Genomic DNA, 21,726 nt, shown 5'->3' with positions numbered 1-21,726 from the left:
CTCCTCCAGTCCCATCCATGTTGCTATAAAAGTTGGGTATTCATCCTTTCTGATGGCTGAGTAATATTCCATTGTATATATGGACCACATCTTCTTTTTTTTTTTTTTTTCACCACATCTTCTTTATCCATTCATCTGTTGAAGGGCATCTCGGCTCTTTCCACAGTTTGGCTATTGCGGACATTGCTGCTATGAACATTGGGGTGCATACGGCCCTTCTTTTCACTACATCTGTGTCTTTGGGGTAAATACCCAGGAGTGCAATTGCTGGGTCATAGGGTAGCTCTATTTTTAAATTTTTGAGGCACCTCCACACTGTTTTCCAAAGTGGCTGTATCAACTTGCATTCCCACCAACAGTGTAAGAGGGTTCCCCTTTCTCCACAACCTCTCCAGCACTTGTTGTTTCTTTCCCTGTCCATTTTGGCCATTCTAACTGGTGTAAGGTGGTATCTCAATGTGGTTTTGATTTGAATTTTGAAATAACCTGATGGCTAATGATGATGAACATTTTTTCATGTGTCTGGTTAGCCATTTGTATGTCTTCTTCAGAGAAGTGTCTTTTCATATCTTCTGCCCACTTTTTGACTTGATTATTTGTTTTTTGGGTGTTGAATTTGAGAAGTTCTTTATAGATCTTGGATACCAGTCCTTTATCTGTAGTGTCATTTGCAAATATCTTCTCCCATTCTGTGGGTTGCTTCTTTGTTTTGTTGACTGTTTCCTTTGCTGTGCAGAAGCTTTTTATCTTGATGAAGCCCCAAAAGTTCATTTTTGCTTTTGTTTCACTAGCTTTTGGAGATGTATCTTGAAAGAAGTTGCTGTGGACGATGTCAAAGAGGTTACTGCCTGTGTTCTCTTCTAGGATTTTGATGGATTCCTGTCTCACATTGAGGTCTTTCATCCACTTTGAGTTTATCTTTGTGAATGGTGTTAGAGAATGGTCGAGTTTCATTCTTCTGCATGTGGCTGTCCAATTTTCCCAGCACCATTTATTGAAGAGACTGTCTTTTTGCCATTGCATGTTTTTTCCTGCTTTGTCAAAGATTATCTGACCATAGAGCTGAGGGTCCATATCTGGGTTCGAGTCTGCACAACCTTATCCTCAGCTCTTGCCATGTTCCTTAAAGTAATAAAGTGTCATGTAGAAAACACGAGATGATTTTTCCTTCTGCCTAAACTTATAAAATGTCAGAATTTATAAATTTGGTTTAACTTTTCAAAATTTTAGTCTGAGGAAAAAGAAAAACTCCATATTAGGCCTAATGAATACTAAACCAAAATGAAGTATAATTTAATTTTTAAAAGTATCATTCACAAAAGGAAATCCAGAGGGCTCCTTTCCAGTTATTATTGCTACTAAACAATGTACCCCAAAACATAGTGGCTTAAAACAGTAATAATCGTTTAATTAGCTCATGAACCTGTGTTCTGGGTAGCTCCCTTCTGCTCCACATAACATCAGCTGGAATAGCCCAAAGATTGGGGCTGATTAAGTATTTTCTCAGCTCTCCCCTTTACAGCAAAACACCCCGAAGGAGTTTTCTATCGTCACTATCCCTAATTCTCTTCTGCCATTTTCCCTTTTTAAGATTATTTTTAAAAATAATTCATTTTGAAATAATTTTTAAATGTAGAGAAAATCTGCCAGAAGGGGTAAGACTCTTGTATCCCCTCACCCAGATTCCCCAGTTACTAACATTTTACTGAATTGGTTCCATTGTTCATTACCCCTTCCTCTCCCTTCACACACACTCCCCAAACATGCATGATCATTCAACCTTTTTTGAACCTTTAGAAATCAAGCTTTATACATGATAGCCCATCACTCCTAAATGTTCCAGTCTGTATTTTCCAACAAGAACATTCTCCTACATAACTGGCATGCACCCTCCAAGTAAGGAAGCCAACATTGTTACAACACTGCCACCCAGTCCACAAACCTCATTCATATTTTGCCAACTGTCTTAGCAGTATCTCTTGTGATATCTTTTCTGATCCAGGCTCCTGTCCAGAATATGTGATGCATTTAGTTGTCATGTCTGATCAGACTCATTCAATTTGAAACAGTACTGTAGTCTTTCCCTTGACAGTTTCATTGAGTACAGACTTTACATTATGTAGGATGACCCTAAACCTTGATCCACCTGATGTTGACTGATAACCATACTTAAGTTAGACATTCTTGGCAACAACAGCACTGAAATGAAGTTATGCATTACATGAAGTGATACACATCAACCTGTTGCATCACTGGTCATGTTAACCTTGATTTCCTGATCACATTGGCATCTGCCAGATTTTCTACCCTTTTGTAATTGGTTAGTATTCTGTAGAGAGTTTTCCAAGAGTACTTTAATATGTTCCTCATCTAACCTCCACCCACCAGCTTTGGCATCCATTGACATCTGAATCAAACACCTCTGTGATAGTTGCCAGCTGGTAATTTTCTATTTCCTTCATTTCTTCTACATTTATCAGTTGGATACTCTACTAAAAGGAGGAGCTTTTCCTTCATTTATTTATTCATTTATTGATAACATAAAGACTCATTAATTCCTATTTTATTTATAGGGGGTAATCCATTATTATCATTATTTATTTTGATATTAAAATTGTCTATTTGGCCAGTGGGGGCCCCTCTCGTTGCTTCCTGTGTTTTTTTGATACATCCCATCATTCACTGAGCATTTCCTTACTTTTAGGCATAGACAGTATCCCAGGGTCATTTTGTACTTTCCCTGGCCCAGCCCTGGAATCAGATTTTTCTCCATATAGCTCTGGTTCCTCTTAGCAGAGGATAGGTATTTAGAAAACAACCTCTGAGCACTTGATGTGCTCGGTGCTACGGGAGTGTCACCACTTCTAGGGCCCCTTAGCCAAAAAAGTTAGGAAAATATCTACATATAATGTTAGAAGCAAATTAATTTTAATATGTTGGAGCTTTGATCGCAGGCATTAACTAACAATATTGCATGATATTCCAACCAGTGAGAAAAATTAACTTTTCTTTTCTTTGTTCCTCCTCCCCTAGGTATGTGTAATCCTCGAAACTATAGTGACACACCTCCAACTTCAAAGAGCACTGTGGAAGAGCTTCATGAGCCAATCCCTTCTCTCTTCCGGGCTCTCACAGAAGGAGACACTCAGTTGAACTGGAACATTGTTTCCTTCCCTGTCGCAGAAGAACTCTCACATCATGAGAATCTGGTTTCATTTTTAGAAACTGTGAACCAGGCACACCATCAAAATGTGTCTGTTCCTAGCAATAATGTTCACGCACCTTATTCCAGTGACAAAGGTAACTACCCACAGTTGACTTTCTATCTTGCCCCCTCACTTGCTGTGTAATCTGTGAAACTTATATTACCTTTTAGACCAGTTTTTGGCTTTGAGTTTATCTAGTCTTAAGTAAATTATGGACTGTAATAACCCCAGTCCTTAAGTAGATAAGGAGGTATGTCAAGCATATTGTCACCACTCAGTGATAGAGATTGTGTTGGAAGATAGATAACCTGGTTCTAATTTTGATGTTTATTTGTATTAGGCTTTAGTTGTTCTTTCCATAAGATAGCAACAGTGCTGCTTTCTTAATATAGTATTGCTCACTGTCAGATAACATTCAGAGAGTCCCAGGAAGTCACGTTTTTGTAATAGCATTGGCACTACAAATGATGCCAAGGTCATCAGCTAAATTTCTTTATGGGCAAGTTGATATTACAGATATCTAATTTGCAGGTATAAACTAACTCCAGTACTCTTGGTCAGAAGGGGAACTAAATGGAAGAATGGCTTATATAACTTTGAGAAGCATATTAAAGAACGTTTATTAATGTGAAGTCATTCCTTAATTTTGGAATGTACAGGGTATGTAACTTTTATAAAGTCTTCGATATTTTCAAGTAAAAGCTTCTGCACAATTTTACTGTGGAAAAATAAGGCAGTTATGAAAATTGCAGTTATTTCTTAAAATATGAGATGAATTATACATAAATAGTATAACTTGTACTCTTTAAGATTTTATTTATTTGAGAGAAAGCGAGTGAGAGAGAGAGCATGAGCAGGGACTGAGGGAGAGAGAGAGAAGCAGACTCCCCACTGAGCAGGGAGCCTGACGTGGGGCTTGAGCCTAGCACCTTGGGATCATGACCTGAGCCAAAGGCAGACGCTTAACTGACTGAGCCACCCAGGCGCCCCTGTACTTTTTTTATTTGGCTTTTTGTTGTGCCCTCTATTACAGTCCTGCCTTTGTGAAATAGTATGAACTTTGGACATCAGTAGTAAAAGCAAAACAACATTTGTTAATGATATTCAGATTAAGAATTCTTATTGGGTTTTTTTGTTAAACTACCTTAAAAGACAAATTCTAGATTTTGGAAAAGATCAGAAATATATGGAGTGTGCCTTATTCAGATATTTTGCTACCATTTTCCCCATTAAAATGTAATCTACATAATAGATACTAAATAATTCATAAATTTTGTTCAAATGTTATTTAATTTAATGAAATAATTACCAGGCAGCCAAGTTTCCTGGAAATACCAACTATCTTTCAAGACAGAGTTAAAATTTTTCCTCTTTGACACCTTCTCTAGGTACCCCTTGCTCCCAGGTGGAATAAACTGCCTCCTATTCCTATAATTGCCTTCTCCCCATATTTATTTTTCGATTTGTTGTCTGTTTTTACCTTCTAGGTCTACCATTTTCTACTTAGTTCCTTAGATTCTCTGGTTACTCTTTGAGTCCTAATGGCTATTATTCCATAGTAGATGTTCAGTAAATACTTGTTGAATAAACAAATGAAAGGAAGTTGGTAAATACTAATCACCTGAGATTCAAAGCTCCCCTGTCCTGCTCACTGCCAATCCCTAGTCTGCCTGGTCTCGTGCTATACTGGCCTCCCTGTTTTCCATTTTGACATGACACTCAGTAGTGGTTCTGTTGTCTCCTGATGCTAACCATTCACTGCAGTGGGCTTGCCTCCACTCCATTCCCCATGCACACTACACTGGTGTCCTTGTGACTTTCCTTATTTTGTTACCTGGTAACTTTGCTTTTAATTCTTCTAATACAAGTGCAGATTTTTCCATTAAGCCTTTCCTTACTATTCAGACCCCTGGTGATTTATCAGTTCTGTAAGTGGCTCTGTAAAATAACAGACTTTAATCATACTCTCTCAATTAATGGTTTTTATTGTTTTTTATTTATTTCACATACCTTATGCTCCTACCAAGGTCATCAGATGGCATTAACTACCAGGAGAACTAAAAATTGAAACAATCGAAAATAGTTGTGTTGAAAAGCAAGACTAGAAATTGCTGCTGATAATAAGAGTATTTTTTAATAGCCAGTGCTGAATTGTGCCATGTGTTGCTAACCACTTTGCATCATTTGAATTAAGTTTGCTTTATTTTATTGTAAATTCTCAGTATAACTTTAGAACAGTTTTTTTTTTTTTTTTTTAGAGAGGGAGTGAAAAGAGTGAGGGGCAGAGGAAGAAGGAGAGAGACAATCTTTTTTTTTGAGAGAGAGAGAGAGAATCTTAAGCAGGCTCCATGTCTAGCATAGAGCTGGATTGTGGAGCTCAATCTCACGAGCCGAAGTCAAGACTTGGATGCTCAACCAACTGAGCCACCCATGTGCCCCTAGAACATTATTTTTCAAACTTCTTTTAGCTGGAGAATTCTCTCCTCTAAGGAAATCTTACCAGAAATGCCCAATTTAAAAGTCACAGCTCTGAAGCATATCAAATGTTAAGCCCAGTAACCTTAACTTTGAGATCAAAGTCTAGAATCTAAGGAAGCCCCTTTACCTTCTTCAGCTGGAATGGGAGACTCTGACTTCCTTCTCAATATAATTAACATATGTGATCTTTTTTCCTACACCTCATCCATTGTCCTATGCAGAGTAGCAGTAAGGGAACTAAGAATAACTATTAATATCAGCCAGGTATTAAATCATTTCCTGCTTTACCTCTTTTCTTGCTCTGAGCTCTTAATTTTTTATTTTTCAGAACACATGTGTACTGTGGTTTATTTTGATGACTGCATGTCCATACATCAGTGTAAAATATCCTGTGAGTCCATGGGAGCATCCAAATATCGCTGGTTCCATAACGCCTGCTGTGAGTGCATTGGTCCAGAGTGCATCGACTATGGTAGTAAAACTGTCAAATGTATGAACTGCATGTTTTAAAGGAGAAGAATGCAAACCAAAGCAATTTAGTCAACAAGAAAGATATAAAAAGCTATTTGGTGAGGTCTACTGGTTGCACCAGAATGCTAGCAGGTTAAGAAGATATAAAGAATTTGGATGGAGTTAAAGTATGACAAATGCAGTAATGTGTTAAATTATAACTGCTCTGGTTGATTTTATAGCCTACTGTCAATAAGCCCCTTCCCCTATATACATTTACAACTTTGGTCGTATGAGAAGCAAGTACACAGAGAATTCCTTGAAAGATCTGAGGTCTCTGACATAAAGCCTGATGTCATTTTTTTCTAGCATTCCAAAAGCCTTTGGTTTTGAAAGTGTTAGAGCATGTTAACGTAAGTTATGATTTCTTCATTTACTACTACTGGGACACTGAGTTTTTCCAGTTGTACGCTAGACTTCATTCACTGTGCCTTGACTCGTTTATCTCCTTTATCTAGATATTCAAATATATCACCCTGAGAACTCACATAAAAATCACCGTTAAAAGCTTAATTTCAAACCTTGTAATGTTCGTTTTAGAAAGTAAATGCTTACTACATTTTACAGTTTAGAACTTTTATATAGTAGAATCCATCCTGTAATACACATGTTGACAGAACTTTGGGGAAAGTTTCTCCTTCTCCTACACCCCCTTGCCCAAAGTACTGAGTAGGTAGTGATAAAAGAATTTTGAACAAGAATTTCAAGGCACACCTGTATCACTGCCTTAAATATTCTGCTAGGTAAATAATGAGAAAGTTAAAGCATTTCTCTGACTTAGGGTACCAGCTTAAAGAGCACTAGCAATGGGAAATGCCTGCCAAATCAGATGCTACTGAGAGCACTAGGGAAATGGCTTGTCCCGTTGTACAGAGATGGCAAGGCTGAAAGGAGAAGCCATGCTGCTGGGTAGAGAGAACAAGCCCACTCAGCCTTAGCATGGGCAGAGCCATGTTCCCCAATGATGAGTGATAGGGGATAAAGAAGAAACTTATGGGTTTGAGCAGGGAAGGTTGAAAGTGCTGGCAATTCTTATGGGAAACAAATCTAAAACTATTTACATTAATTATTTTATTATATTGTAATCTTTCCTTTAGGTTTCTGTCTGGATTGAATGTTCTTATTAAACAAATATAATCCTACAGTGGGAGGTTAAGATTATGAAATGAAAAAGAGATCTGTTCAAGATGATGTTAACTATAGACTGTTTTGTTTTACATGTTTCAATAATGATAAATACTGTGTACCCTTCATCATAATAAAATCCCAGTCTTCAAGCATGAATCTAAAACATAAATATTTATATTACAGAGACTCTTAATTTTACAAAATTATTAATTTCTTCAGTACATTATGAATTACAAGTAACTTGTAGGAATATCTTTTTATATGTCTAAATATTTTAGTACATAAAAATAGCTAATGCTCTTAGACACTTTGTATTCATTATATGAATAGTAGTTACAAGATCATATGTAATATCATGATTAACTGTCATAAAATCTAAAGCCTTAATACCTTTTCTGTTCTTTCAGACAACTCTAATGAATACTTAAGGTACTTTTGCCTTTTCAAAAGCTTTTGGCCTTTCAAAAAAAAGCTAAAATTTAGCTCTTGTATGTATATTTAAAATCGGAAAACATTGGGATATCTTTTTCTTCCTTTTATCTAGAATGCCTCTGTTTAAAAGTGCCTTGAAAACATTTTAGCTCCCCTTCCTCATTAATGCCTATAAAGCTAAAGGTTTTCTTAAAACCTTTTAAACTTAAAAAAGAGAAAGTTTTAAAAGAATCTGCATCCAGCTTCTTCATTTCCACTTTGCTATTCTTCAAAGTAATTTCATACTTATGAATAAAGAAATCGTTTTTTGTTTATTGACAGCCTGCTTAATGTTGCCTTAAATATGTCAACAAACGTTTTTTAACTGCATTTATCACCTTTATTAGGCTCTCATTATTAAATTTTCAAATGTAGTATCTCTTTTGCCCCTATACTGGGAGGGTAATTTCTTGAACCATGTTGTATTTGACCTGGTTTTCCTTATATCTTTTTCTCCCAATAGAAATTACCCCTAAATGTAATGGTAAATTTTATATTCAATTTTACTTAGTTTTTGTGGTTTATGATGGGGTTGAAAGACAGAGTTCACCTAAAAGATTCCATTTCCAGTTTATAATGTATTTCAGGTTTTGAATAACAATGTTTTTCAAATTAAAAATATAACATTTGAGAAATCAGTAGCCCCACTAAAATTTAGACCTTTTATTACTATTCTAAGTACAATTCACTTCTATATTGAAGCTCTGGTAAAAATTCTTTCTTTTTTTAAATCAAAAATTAGGTTGTTAACTTTTTTATAACTAGGTAAAAAGAACTGAAATAGTAGGTATTATATAAGCCATATATAAAAGGTTCTTTGCTCCTAATTAGTTTTTTGTCCCTCCCCACCCCAATTAGCATCAAATTATTGCAGAAATTGTACTCAAAATAGTGGCACCAAATCAAATGATAATTCAAATAAAGCAAGTCTTTGTTTACATAGAATGCTATAAAGAGAGGCTTTCATTTAGAAAAACTATTTCTAAAGATTCAGAAAACAAAATTGGTAAGATATTAGAATATTGGAACAATTATTTATAAAGCAGAGTAGCATCAAAATAGAGAAAAGAAACTAAGACCAAGTTTGTTTTTGTGAAAGCTTCTTTGAAGATTTTAAAAATCTATTTTACATTCCCCAGAGTCTATGTTAATGGTATTTCACATGATCTACAACATACAGAACTATGTATTTTTTCTTTGGTTGTCCCTATAAGCAAAAGAGTATTTTAATAAAAAATTGAAATGAGTGTGTCATGCTTTTTGTTAACTTCAGCATAGAAACACCAGAATAAGTTTGACATTTCTGTCTAGTGAAGTTATAGTTTAAAGGAACCATGTCCCCTTCTCTCTGGATGTCCCTGCAGGTTGTGTTGAAACAAAGGCTCTTTAGCAGTTTGCTCTCTGCTTTTTCAAGTGCTTTATTCCAATAAGGGGGAAACTTTGAAATGAAATACTTAATATTCTCCTTGTTCTGCGAGCCTCAGGAGAACTATCTGATGGTTGGAAGGAGTTACAGGAAGGTCAAGGTACGAAAATCACTCCTCGCTCTCCCACAGTGATTCTCACAGGGTTATGTTATTAGAATTGAGAGCCATAGGCTATCCCCTTACGGTAGAATCAGTGTTATTTCACAGAATCTACGTTCTGAAAGCCTAGTGGAGGGCGCCTGGGTGGCTCTAAGCGACTGCCTTCGGCTCAGGTCATGATCCTGGAGTCCCTGGATCAAGTCCCGCATCTGCGGGGCTCCCTGCTCGGCAGGAAGTCTGCTTCTCCCTCTGACCCTCCCCCTTCTCATGTGCTCTCTCTCATTCTCTCTTTCTCAAATAAATAAATAAAATCTTTAAAAAAAAAAAAAAAAGCCTAGTGGACAGGAGGATTTAGAGAGGGAAAAAATTCAAGAGGACAGGTTGCCAGCCTGAGTGACTTAATGGAATGAGAGATCTAAGGAATTTAGGGGTAGAATTCATTTCAAGAAGGACTGCCCATGGGGTGCCTGGGTGGCTCAGTCGTTAAGCGTCTGCCTTCGGCTCAGGTCATGATCGTAAGGTCCTGGGATCGAGCCCCCGCAATGGGCTCCCTGCTCAGCGGGAAGCTTGCTTCTCCCTCCGCCTCTCCCTCTGCTTGTGTTCCCTCTCTCGCTGTGTCTCTCTCTGACAAATGAATAAAATCTTTAAAAAAAAAAGGACTGCCCTGCTCAGCGGAGAGCCTGCTTCTCCCTCTCCCTCTGCCTGCTGCTCTGCCTACTTATGATCTCTCTCTCTGTCAAATAAATAAATAAATAAATCTTTAAAAAAAAAAAAAGAACTGTACATTTGATGAGGAAAGTTGTTCTTTTGCTACAGGTGTCCAGTGGCAGTGAGCCACGTGGCACAGAGAGGCAGAGGGTCAATCTGGAGATGCAGGGTTGGGAGGGAGCATCTCAGCTAGGGAAATCAGCAGGCGGGCAGGCTGTGGTATGGCCAGCCCCACCCAGCACCCACACCTGGTGAGTTTTGAGTTCCTTAAGCTGGCAGCCAACTCCATTAGCTTATAGGTGTTATGAGTTATGATTCTTAGGCCTCTTATATTTTACCTAACCAATTAAAAAAATTCATTTTACATCTTTTTATTTTGAAGTCTGTGCTTGAAGGATGGAGTCAGCAACAACTCCAAGGTCCAGCTTTTGAGGTGAGAATTCTCAGTGCAAAAGCAAAGAGAAAAGAGTTCTGCCCTCCTAGAGTGGTGCTGTGACCCAGAAAGGAGCCTGGAAAAGTGCGGAACTGGAAAAATGAGGATCCATCATGGTTGAGGATGTCAGAAATGCCCTCAGTTGATTGAAGTTAGCCACTGAATTTAGACAGTCACCACTGAAATTCCTTTGTGGCAAAATGGTTGTACTGTCAGCCCTCCTAATGCACATCATGCTGCAGCCATAGTGGTCGTTCTAGAATACATGTGCAGGTAATGACGGCCCTAATCCCAGTTCCAGTTCCCAGCAAATTGCAAGGCCTTTGTGCTCCTTTGCCTCAGAGGGCTCGGGTTACCTAGTAGGAAGTAGGAGCAAAGCAGACAACCTGCCTTTTGTTTTCCAGCAGTTTCACCTGCTTCAGGGGATTCTCTGGGGTTGGGGGCAGTCCCGAATTGAGTGCCTTTGCCAGAAGACGAGAAGAGGCCCAGGTCTCCCAGACCATAGGGACTGTGCCCCAGGCCTCAGTGTGCCCTCAAGTGCCTGGCTCCAAAGTCTGAACTTGCCTCTTTCTAGGGGTTTCAACTTTTGGGTATTAGCAGCCCAGCCCTCATTGTCTAGGGCCCCCAGACTTGCCTCAAGGATTTTGTGAGATCTAGGGTAGGTAACAGAGCCTTGCTCTTGGCAGATATTGGATGTGATAGGGCTCTGATCAGATTTTACTTGATTTAAAGAAAATAATGAGGGGCGCCTGGGTGGCTTAAGCAGTTAAGTATCCGACTCTTGATTTCAGCTCAGGTCATGATCTCAGGGTAGTGAGATCGAGCCCCGCATCCGGCTCCACGCTCAGCTGAGATTCTGCTTAAGATTCTCTCTCTCCCTCTCTCTCTCTGCCCCTCCCCCCACTAGTGCTGACTCACTCTCTCTCTCCTTCCCTCTCATAAAGAATTAAAGATCTTTAAAACGTTAAGAAAAGAACTATGACATGTTGCAGAATGGCGTTTCCTTCTCTCACCCTCATCACGGGCAACCTTACCGTCATCTCAGCCTGTCTCACCACCTTCTCTCATCCTCCTGCTCCCCTCGATGCAAGCCTTGCCCTCCCTCAGCACACCAAATCTATTCCACCCTCGGGGTTTGCATGAATTGTTTCCTCTGCTGCCCTCAGCTGCTTACCCAGATTTCGCTTGCTTGTTCTTATTCAGGGCTCCTCTCAGATATCTCTATCACCATTTCTTAAGTAGCAGCCCATCCCCAGTCACCCAATCCTATTACCACTTTACTTTTTAGTATCAGGTAACTCTCTGAAAGTATTTATCGGTCACTTATCATTTGTTCTTCTCTATTAGCATGTGAAACCCGTGAGGGTAGGGAACTTGTTTCTTTTTTTATCACTGCCTTAAACACAGTTCTCCAGCACCCTAAAGTGTGGGACGCATGGCAGGCACACATTTTTTATAGATGAATGAAGGATAGCAGATCCTACCATACTTCTGCTTAAAATGGTGGCTCCTTGTTGAACTCAGATAAAGGCCCATATCCTCAGCAGGCCTCTCAGGGCCCCATGGTCTCCTCAGCCAGGCCCACCTCAGACCTCTTCATTTTGATGTGAGCTAGTTCAGCACAACAGTCAAGAAAGAATTCTTGAGGGGCGCCTGGGTGCTCAGTCGTTAAACGTCTGCCTTTTGCTCAGGTCATGATCCCAGGGTCTTGGGATTGAACCCTCTGTCGGGCTCCCTGCTCAGCGGGAAGCCTGCTTCTCCCTCTCCCACTCCCCCTGGTTCTGTGCCCTCTCTCGCTGTGTCTCTCTCTCTCAAACAAATAAACAAAATCTTAAAAAAAGAAAGAAAGAAAGAAAAATAATTCTTGAGACCTTTACGGTGCAACGTAGTTTATCTAAGTAGCACAGGGACAGGACCTTGCAGAAAGAGCTGTGCTTTTTGCTGTGTGAGGCTGGTGGTTATATACTTAGTAATTGAAGGGAAGGGGGCATGCAGGGAGTGTCAGATTACAAAAGTTTCTTTGCATTTCTTTTAATTTCTACTTGTAAAACTACTTTTGCAAGATTTCTCTGGTGCCTATCATTCAGTTTGATATTAACTATAGGTGAGATATACAGGTAGTCATGAGACCCTTAAAGAGTGTAGCAATGGGCACTTATTTGATGCTTATCCAAACTTTGTAGGCTTTAGGTCAGCCTTCTGGACTAAGGGTAAACATTTTCCTGCTTCTGTCCCTCATCATTTTCCCCACTGACCAGTTTTCGGTCCTTAAATCTTTAAGGTTGCTGAAGGACAAAGGGCTCGTCTTCTATAACTTCAAGCTGATGGGGTTATAGAGATGTCCCTACCTATGGAGCAAAATTGGTCACTGTCTGTTCCTGTGAATAGTAATCACAGAAGACCACTGCTGCAGAGTCCAGAGTGGACATTGAGGAGATTATTTCGTATAGTAAGGATCATCTGTTGACTGGGCAAAGGAGTCAGGAACTGTTTACATGTACCTTGACAACAGGAGAGAACAAAGCAAAAGAGACAACTCATTAGGATTAATATGATAAAAATAAGTGTGATAAGACCCTTTAAGGTCCGTCTCCCAACCAATCATTAAGTGACAATGTAGGGTCTTTAAGAGCACCAATCTGGTTAGTAATATCTGTAAGTAACCCTGTTACATTTTTGTCATAACCTGGAGTGGAGACACAACATTCCATTTTAATAATGACACATGTTCTTCCTTGTGCTGCTGTTAAGACATCTAGTGCCATTCTATTTTGTAGAACTGCTTTAAGCATTTGAGTTACATTAGTGATTAATAAATAATGTAATGCTGGGATGCCTGGATGGTTCAGTCGGTTAAACATCTGACTCTTGATTTCAGGTCGTGAACTCAGGGTCACTGGGCTCTGCACTGGGCGTGGAGCCTGCTTAAGATTCTCTCTCTCCCTCTCCCTCTGCCCCTCCCCACATACCCCCCACCCCTGCTCTCTCACACTTGATAATAATGTAACTCTATTTTGGAAGTCATTTAAGGCCTTAAATGTATAGCATGTGGTGTTACCCATCATATAGACTGTTTTGTTTAGCAAGCAATCAGGTAATTAAGAGGCACTTTTATGGAAACAAAAGAAAAATATAAGTCAATGGTTAGAGCAAATTACAAATCCAGTCTGAGTCTCAAGTGCTCCTGGTAAGATTTTTTTAGATGTCAGGCTTGAAAGCATTCTCATCTGGAGTGGCAGCTGAAATCAGGTGAAACAGGCAGTGGGAATCAGATGAAATTTTCTGGTTTGTAATTCTAATGTCTCTGGTGATCCTTTTGAATGGCTGTACTTCAGCAGGCACAAAGATTGTCTATACATGAGTTTTGTGGCAGTTTCTCTGAAGGTGACCTCAAATTGTCTAGCATCAATTTTCAGGGTTTTAAGAAAAAGGACAGTTTTCATTTTTAATGACTTTCAGTCAAGAGAATGGAAGAATATTGGAAACCTTAGTTAAAAAGCCATAGCCAGATATTTGAGGAAACCAGAAGAACTCAGGATCTAGTTTAGCTTATAATAAGTAGTACTAAAATTGAATCTCTACAAAGATGTGTTATTGAAACATATTTTCTCTCTATAATTACCATCATTTTTATCAGCTAGCCAAATCAAGACTAATTTGTTTGTAAAAAAAAAAAAGTCCAGTTTTAACAACAAAGATGGCCTAATTATTTGCATAAGCTTAGTAAGAATCGTGATTAATCATATAGATCTTTTAAAATCTGCTTTCCTAGAACTTTTTTAAAATTATTATTAACATATAATGTATTATTTGTTTCAGAGGTACAGGTTTGTGATTCATCAGTCTTACACAACACACAGTACTCACCACAAGACATACCTTCCCAAATGTTCATCACGCAGCCACCCCATCCCCCCCACCCCACCCCCCTCCCCTCCAGCAACCCTCAGTTTGTTTCCTGAGATTTAGAGTCTCTTATGGTTTGTCTACCTCTGGTTTCATCTTGTTTTATTTTTTCCTCTCTTCCCCTATGATCCTCTGCCTTGTTTCTTTTTTTTTTTTTTTATTTGAGAGAGCGAGAATGAGAGAGAGAGAGAGCACATGAGATGGGGGAGGGTCAGAAGGAAAAGGAGACTCCCTGCTGAGCAGGGAGCCTGATGCAGGACTCGATCCAGGGACTCCAGGATCATGACCTGAGCCGAAGGCAGTTGCTTAACCAACTGAGCCACCCAGGACCCCAAGAGAAGATTTTTCTTTTAAGATTTTATTAATTTATTTGACAGAGAGAGAGTACCAGCCAGGGGAGCAGCAGGGAGAGGGAGAAGCAGGCTGCCACTGAGCAGAGAGCCTGACGTGGAGCTTGATCCCAGGACCCTGGGATCTTGAGCTGAAGGCAGATGCTTAACTGAGTGAGCCACCCACTCTTTCTTGTTTCTTAAATTCCAAGTATCAGTGAGATCATATGATAATTGTCTTTCTCTGATTGACATTTCACTCAGCATAATACCTCTATTTCCATCCTTGTCATTGCAAATGGCAAGATTTCTTTTCTTTTTCTTTTTTTTTTTGGATGGTTGCATAAAATTCCATTTCACACAGACACACCAACTCTTCTTTATCCATTCATCTGTCGATGGACATCTTGGCTCTTTCCACAGTTTGGCTATTGTGGACATTGCTGCTATAAACATTGGGGTACAGGTGCCCCTTCGGATCACTACATTTGTACCTTTGGGGTAAATACCCAGTAGTGCAATTGCTGGGGCATATGGTAGCTCTATTTTCAACTTTCTGAGGAACCTCCATACTATCCAGAGTGGCTGCACCAGCTTACATTCCCACCAACAGTGCATCCTCGCCAACATCTGTCATTTCCTGACTTGTTAATTTTAGCCATTCTGACTGGTGTGAGGTCTCTGATTGTGGTTTTGATTTGTATTTCCCTGATGCCAAGTGATGTTGAGCACTTTTCATGTGTCTGTTGGCCATTTGGATGTCTTCTTTGCAGAAATGTCTGTTCATGTCTTCTGCCCATTTCCTGATTGGATTATTTGTTCCTTGGGTGTTGAGTTTGATAAGTTCTTTATAGATTTTGGATACTAGCCCTTTATCTGATATGTCATTTGCAAATATCTTCTCCCATTCTGTCAGTTGTCTTTTGGTTTTGTTGGCTGTTTCCTTTGCTGTGCAAAAGCTTTTTACCTTGATGAAGTCCCCATAGTTCATTTTTGACGTTGTTTACCTGCCTTTGGCGATGTGTCTAGGAAGAAGTTGCTGTGGCTGAAGAGGTTGCGGCCTGTGTTCTCCTGAAGGATTTTGATGGTTCCTGTCTCACATTTAGGTCTTTCATCCATTTTGAGTCTATTTCTGCGTGTGGTGTAAGGAAATGGTCCAGTTTCATTCTTCTGCATGTGGCTGTCCCAATTTTCCCAACACCATTTGTTGAAGAGACTGTCGTTTTTCCATTGCATATTCTTTGCTGCTTTGTCGAAGATTAGTTGACCATAGAGTTGAGGGTCCATTTCTGAGTTCTCTATTCTATTCCATTGATCTATGTGTCTGTTTTTGTGCCAGTACCATACTGTCTTGATGACCACAGCTTTGTAATAGAGCTTGAAGTCCAGAATTGTGATGCCGCCAGCTGTGGTTTTCTTTTTCAACATTCCTTTGGCTATTCGGGTTCCAAACAAATTTTCTGGTTCCAAACAAATTTTAGGACTATTTGTTCCAGTTCTGTGAAAAAAGTTGATGGTATTTTGATAGGGATTGCCTAGAATATATAGATTGCTCTAGGTAGCATTGACATCTTCACAATATTTGTTCTTCCAATCCATGAGCATGGAACGTTTTTCCATTTCTTTGTCTTCCTCAATTTATTTCACGAGTGTTCTATAGTTTTCTGAGTACAGATCCTTTGCCTCTTTGATTAGATTTATTCCTAGGTATCTTATGGTTTTGGGTGCAATTGTAAATGAGATCGACTCCTTGATTTCTCTTTCTTCGGTCTCATTGTTGGTGTATAGGAATGCCACTGATTTCTGTGCATTGATTTTATATCCTGCCGCTTTACTGAATTCCTGTATGAGTTCTAGCAATTTTGGGGTGGAGTCTTTTGGGTTTTACCCATAGAGTATCATATCATCTGCAAAGAGTGAGAGTTTGACTTCTTCTTTGCCGATTTGGATGCCTTTGATTTCTTTTTGTTGTCTGATTGCTGTGGCTAGGACTTCTAATACTGTGTTGAATAGCAGTGGTGATAGTGGACATCCCTGCCATGTTCCTGACCTGAGGGGGAAAGCTCTCAGTTTTTCCCCATTGAGAATGATATTCGCTGTGGGTTTTTCATAGATGGCTTTTATGATATTGAGGTATGTAGCCTCTATCCCTACACTGTGAAGAGTTTTGATCAAGAAAGGATGCTGTACTTTGTCAAATGCTTTTTCTGCATCTGTTGAGAAGATCATATGGTTCTTGTTCTTTCTTTTATTAATGTATTGTATCACATTGATTGATTTGCAGATGTTGAACCAACCTTGCAGCCCAGGAATAAATCCCACTTGGTCGTGGTGAATAATCCTTTTAATGTACTGTTGGATCCTACTGGCTAGTATTTTGGTGAGAATTTTTGCATCCATGTTCATCAGGGATATTGGTCTGTAATGCTCCTTTTTGATGGGGTCTTTGTCTGGTTTTGGGATCAAGGTAATGCTGGCCTCATAAAAAGAGTTTGGAAGTTTTCCTTCCATTTCTATTTTTTGGGACAGTTACAGAAGAATAGGTATTAATTCTTCTTGAAATGTTTGGTAGAATTCCCCTGGGAAGCCATCTGGCCCTGGGCTCTTCCTTGTTGGGAGATTTTTGATTACTGCTTCAATTTCCTTGCTGGTTATGGGTCTGTTCAGGTTTTCTGTTTCTTCCTGGTTCAGTTTATACATCTCTAGGAGTGCATCCATTTCTTACAGATTGTCTAAATTGTTGGCATATAGTTGCTCATAATATGTTCTTATAATTGTTTGTATTTCTTTGGTGTTGGTTGTGATCTCTCCTCTGTCATTCATGATTTTATTTATTTGGGTCCTTTCTCTTTTCTTTTTGATAAGTCTGGCCAGGGGTTTATCAATCTTATTCTTTCAAAGAACCAGCTCCTAGTTTCGTTGATCTGTTCTGTTTGGTTACTATTTCATTGATTTCTGCTCTAATCTTTATTATTTCTCTTCTCTTGCTGGGCTTAGGCTTTATTTGCTGTTCTTTCTCCAGCTCCTTCAGGTTGTGTATTTGAGACCTTTCTTGTTTCTTGAGAAGGGCTTGTATTGCTATATACTTCCCTCTTAGGACCACCTTTGCTGCATCCCAAAGATTCTGAACAGTTGTGTTTTCATTTTCATTTGTTTCCATGAATTTTTTTAATTCTTCTTTAATTTCCTGGTTGACCCATTCATTCTTTAGGAGGATGCTCTTTAGCTTCCTTGTATTTGCGTTCTTTCCAACTTTCCTCCTGTGACTGAGTTTGAGTTTCAAAGCATTGTGGTACGAAAATATGCAGGGAATGATCCCAATCTTTTGGTACCGATTGAGATTGATTTGTGACCCAGGATGTGATCTATTCTGGAGAATGTTCCATGGGCACTAGAGAAGAATGTGTATTCTGTTGCTTTGGGATGGAAAGTTCTGAATATATCTGTGAAGTCCATCTGGTCCAGTGTGTCATTCAAAGCCCTTATTTCCTTGTTGATCTTTTGCTTAGATGATCTGTCCATTGTAGTGAGGGGTGTGTTAAAGTCCCCTACTATTATTGTATTATTGTCGATGTGTTTCTTTGATTTTGTTATTAATTGGCTTATATAATTGGCTGCTCCCATATTAGGGGCATAAATATTTACAATTGTTAGATTTTCTTGTTGGATAGACCCTTTAAGTAGGATATAGTGTCCTTCCTCATCTCTTATTACAGTCTTTGGTTTAAAATCTAATTTGTTGATGTAAGGATTGCTACCCTAGCTTTCTTTTGATGTCCATTAGCATGATGTCCATTAGCACCACCCCCTCACTTAAATCTGGAGGTGTCTTGGGGTCTAAAATGAGTCTCTTGCAGACAGCGTATTGATGGTTCTTGCTTTTTTATCCAATCTGATGCCCTGTGTCTTTTGATTGGGACATTTAGCCCATTTACATTCAGGGTAACTGTTGAAAGATATGAATTTAGTGCCACTGTATTGCCTGTAAGGTGACTGTTACCATATATTGTTTCTTTTCCTTTCTGGTCTTTGTTACTTTTGGGCTCTCTCTTTGCTTAGAGGACCCCTTTCAATATTTCTTGTAGGGCTGGTTTGCCTTTTAGTTTCTGTTTGCCCTGGAAGCTTTTTATCACTCCTTCTATTTTGAATGACAGCCTAGCTGGATAAAGTATTCTTGGCTACATATTTTTCTTGCTTAGTACCCTGAATATATCATGCCAGTCCTTTCTGGCCTGCCAGGTCTCTGTGGAAAGGTCTGCTGCCAGTGTAATGTTTTTACCCTTGTAGGTTATAGACCTCTTGTCCCGAGCCACTTCAGGATTCTCTCTTTGTCTCTGAGATTTGTAAGTTTTACTATTAGATGTCAGGGTGTTGACCTATTTTTATTGATTTTGAGGGGGGTTCTCTGTGCCTCCCTCATTTAGGTGCCTGTTTCCTTCCCCAAATTAGGGAAGTTCTCTGCTATAATTTGCTCCAATATACCTTCTGCCCCCCTCTCTCTCTTTCTTCTTCTTCTGAGATCCCAATTATTCTAATATTGTTTCATTTTATGGTATCACTTATCTCTCAGATTCTCCCCTCATGATCCAGTAGTTGTTCATCTCTCTTTTTCTCAGCTTCTTTGTTCTCCATCATTTGGTCTTCTCTATCACTAATTCTCTCTTCTGCCACATTTATCCTAGCAGTTAGAGCCTCCATTTTTGATTGCATCTCATTAATAGCCTTTTTGATTTCAACTTGGTTAGATTTTGGTTCTCCAGAAAGGGATTCTCTAGCGTCTTCTATGCTTTTTTCAAGCCCAGCTAGTATATTTATAATCATTATTCTGAACTCTAGTTCTGACATCTTACTAATGTCCATACTGATTTAGGTCCCTGGCAGTCAGTACTGTCTCTTTTTCTCTTTTTTGAGGTGAGTTTTTCCGTCTTGTCATTCTGTCCAGAGATGAATTGATGTACGAGAGAACAAAATACTAAAAGGGCAACAACGACCCCAGAGAAATATACCCTAAACAAATCAGAAGTGACCCAAAACCGGGGGGTGGGGGCAGAGAACATAATCAAAGAGGTGTGCAGAATTGAAGAATATGGTGGATTTTGTGTGTATTTTGGTCTCTTTTTTAGAAAACTAGATCCCAAGAGTGTAAAGGAAGAAAAACTTACATATGTACAAAAATAAAATTAAATACAGTGAAAGGATAGAATGTAACTGTAAAAATGGAAATTAAAAACAAGAAAAAACAGGGGCACCTGGGTGGCTCAGTCATTAAGCGTCTGCCTTTGGCTCAGGTCATGATCCCAGGGTCCTGGGATCGAGCCCCACATCGGGCTCCCTGCTAGGTGGGAGACCTGCTTCTCCCTCTCCCACTCCCCCTGTTTGTGTTCCCTCTCTAGCTATCTCTCTCTGTCAAATAAATAAATAAAATCTTAAAAAAAAAAAGAAAAAGAGGGCGCCTGGGTGGCTCAGTTGGTTAAGCGACTGCCTTTGGCTCAGGTCATGATCCTGGAGTCCCGGGATCGAGTCCCACGTCAGGCTCCCTGCTTAGTAGGGAGTCTGCTTCTCTCTCTGACCCTCCCCCATCTCATGCTCTCTATCTCATTCTCTCTCTCAAATAAATAAAAATTTTTTTAAAAATTTAAAAAAAAAGAAAAAGAAAAAACAGACAAAACAACAACAAAAGGAAGGGATATAAACAGGTGAACAGAACAGCAATACACTATCTCCTGAGTGTATTTGGTCATTTTGTTAAAGGAAACCACATCTCAAAACTGCAAAGAAAGAAAAACTTATATACACAAAAATAAAATTAAATACATTGAGAAGATAGAATGTAACTATAAAGATGAAAATTAAAAAAGTCTTTAACAAAACAAAAGAAAAAAAAGAGCATATGATCAGGTGTGTGAATAGAACAGAGCCATACACTAGATTTTGGGTGTATTTTGGTCTTTTAGAAGAAACTGCATCCCAAAATTTTAAAGAAAGAAAAACATATATATACAAACATAAGGTTAAATACAATGAAGGGACAGAATATCCCTAGATAAAATGAAAAATAAAAAAGATTTTTAAAAAGGAATTGATAAGACGGTTGAAAAAGGAAAGAAGAAAAAATTTTAAAAAAGAGAAAAGAAAAAATTTTAAAAGTTAAAGTTTAAAGAGTAAAGAATCATGGTAAAAAAGCCATGAATTCTATGTGCAGTATTCCCCTAGCACTGGAGTTTTGCAGTTCTCATTGATCAGTAAGCTTGGCCTTGGCTGGCTGTTCTTGCTGGGATCTTCTGGGGGAGGGGCCTGTTGCCATGGTTCCCAAATGTCTTTGCCAGAGGTGGAATTGCCCCACCCTTGCCCGTCAGGGTTAAGTAATCTGCTCAGGGTTACTCTCGGGAGCTTTTGTTCCCTGCAAGCTTTCCGTACAGCTTTGGAGGACGAGAGTGAAAATGGCGGCCTCCCAATCTCCTCCCCGAGGAGCCGAGAACTCGGGGCCCCGCTGCTCAGTGCGCCCCCAGAGAAAAGCAGTCAATCACTCCCATCTCCCTGGTCTCCATTTGCACTCCTCGCTCACCCGGCCTGTGACCGAGAGTTTCTATCTCTGGCACATGACCCCGTGTGGAGTCTCCAATCCCAGAAGATCCCTGCGGTGTGCTCCCGTGCCGCTCCTCCTCGGGGAGGAAGGGGAGTCTCCCGGATCTGCCACTTGTTGGGTCTCTGCTGGAGGAGCAATGGCCCGACTGTGCCACGGATCAAGGTTTATGGCAACCCTGAGCTGAGAGCCTGCACCTTGGCTCCGTCTCTGCAGCCGGCCTCTCCGCTCTGATACCTGGGAGCTCTGCCGCACTCAGGCACCCCCGGTCTTTCTGTGACCCCGAGGGTCCTGAGACCACTTAGCTGCCAGAGCGACGTCCCTCAGCAGAGCAGACTTCTAAAAGTTTCAATTTTGTGCTCCGCTGCTCTATCACTTGCCGGTAGCAGCTGACGGAGGCTTCCTCCCCCCGCCGTCTATCTTCCCATATGTTGCCTTGGATTCACTT

At 39.6% G+C, this 21,726-nt stretch overlaps 1 protein-coding gene across 1 annotated transcript; it reads left to right on the top strand.

The window, feature by feature from the left end:
• Positions 1 to 3,011: 3,011 nt before the first annotated feature.
• LOC135363422 (twisted gastrulation protein homolog 1) lies at positions 3,012 to 9,040 on the top strand. Its single transcript, XM_064583968.1, has 2 exons — positions 3,012 to 3,300; positions 6,013 to 9,040. The coding sequence occupies exons 1-2, from the start codon at positions 3,036 to 3,038 to the stop codon at positions 6,192 to 6,194; spliced, it is 447 nt and encodes a 148-aa protein (XP_064440038.1). The 5' UTR covers positions 3,012 to 3,035; the 3' UTR covers positions 6,195 to 9,040.
• The last annotated feature ends 12,686 nt before the right edge of the window (positions 9,041 to 21,726 follow it).

This window comes from Mirounga angustirostris, unplaced genomic scaffold (genome assembly GCF_029215605.1).
Source record: "Mirounga angustirostris isolate CCGP_5_RB_7025 unplaced genomic scaffold, mMirAng1.0.hap1 SCAF_221, whole genome shotgun sequence".
Lineage (NCBI taxonomy): Eukaryota > Metazoa > Chordata > Mammalia > Carnivora > Phocidae > Mirounga > Mirounga angustirostris.
The sequence above is the reverse complement of the archived record's forward strand: the minus strand, read 5'-3'. Positions and strand labels throughout refer to the sequence as shown.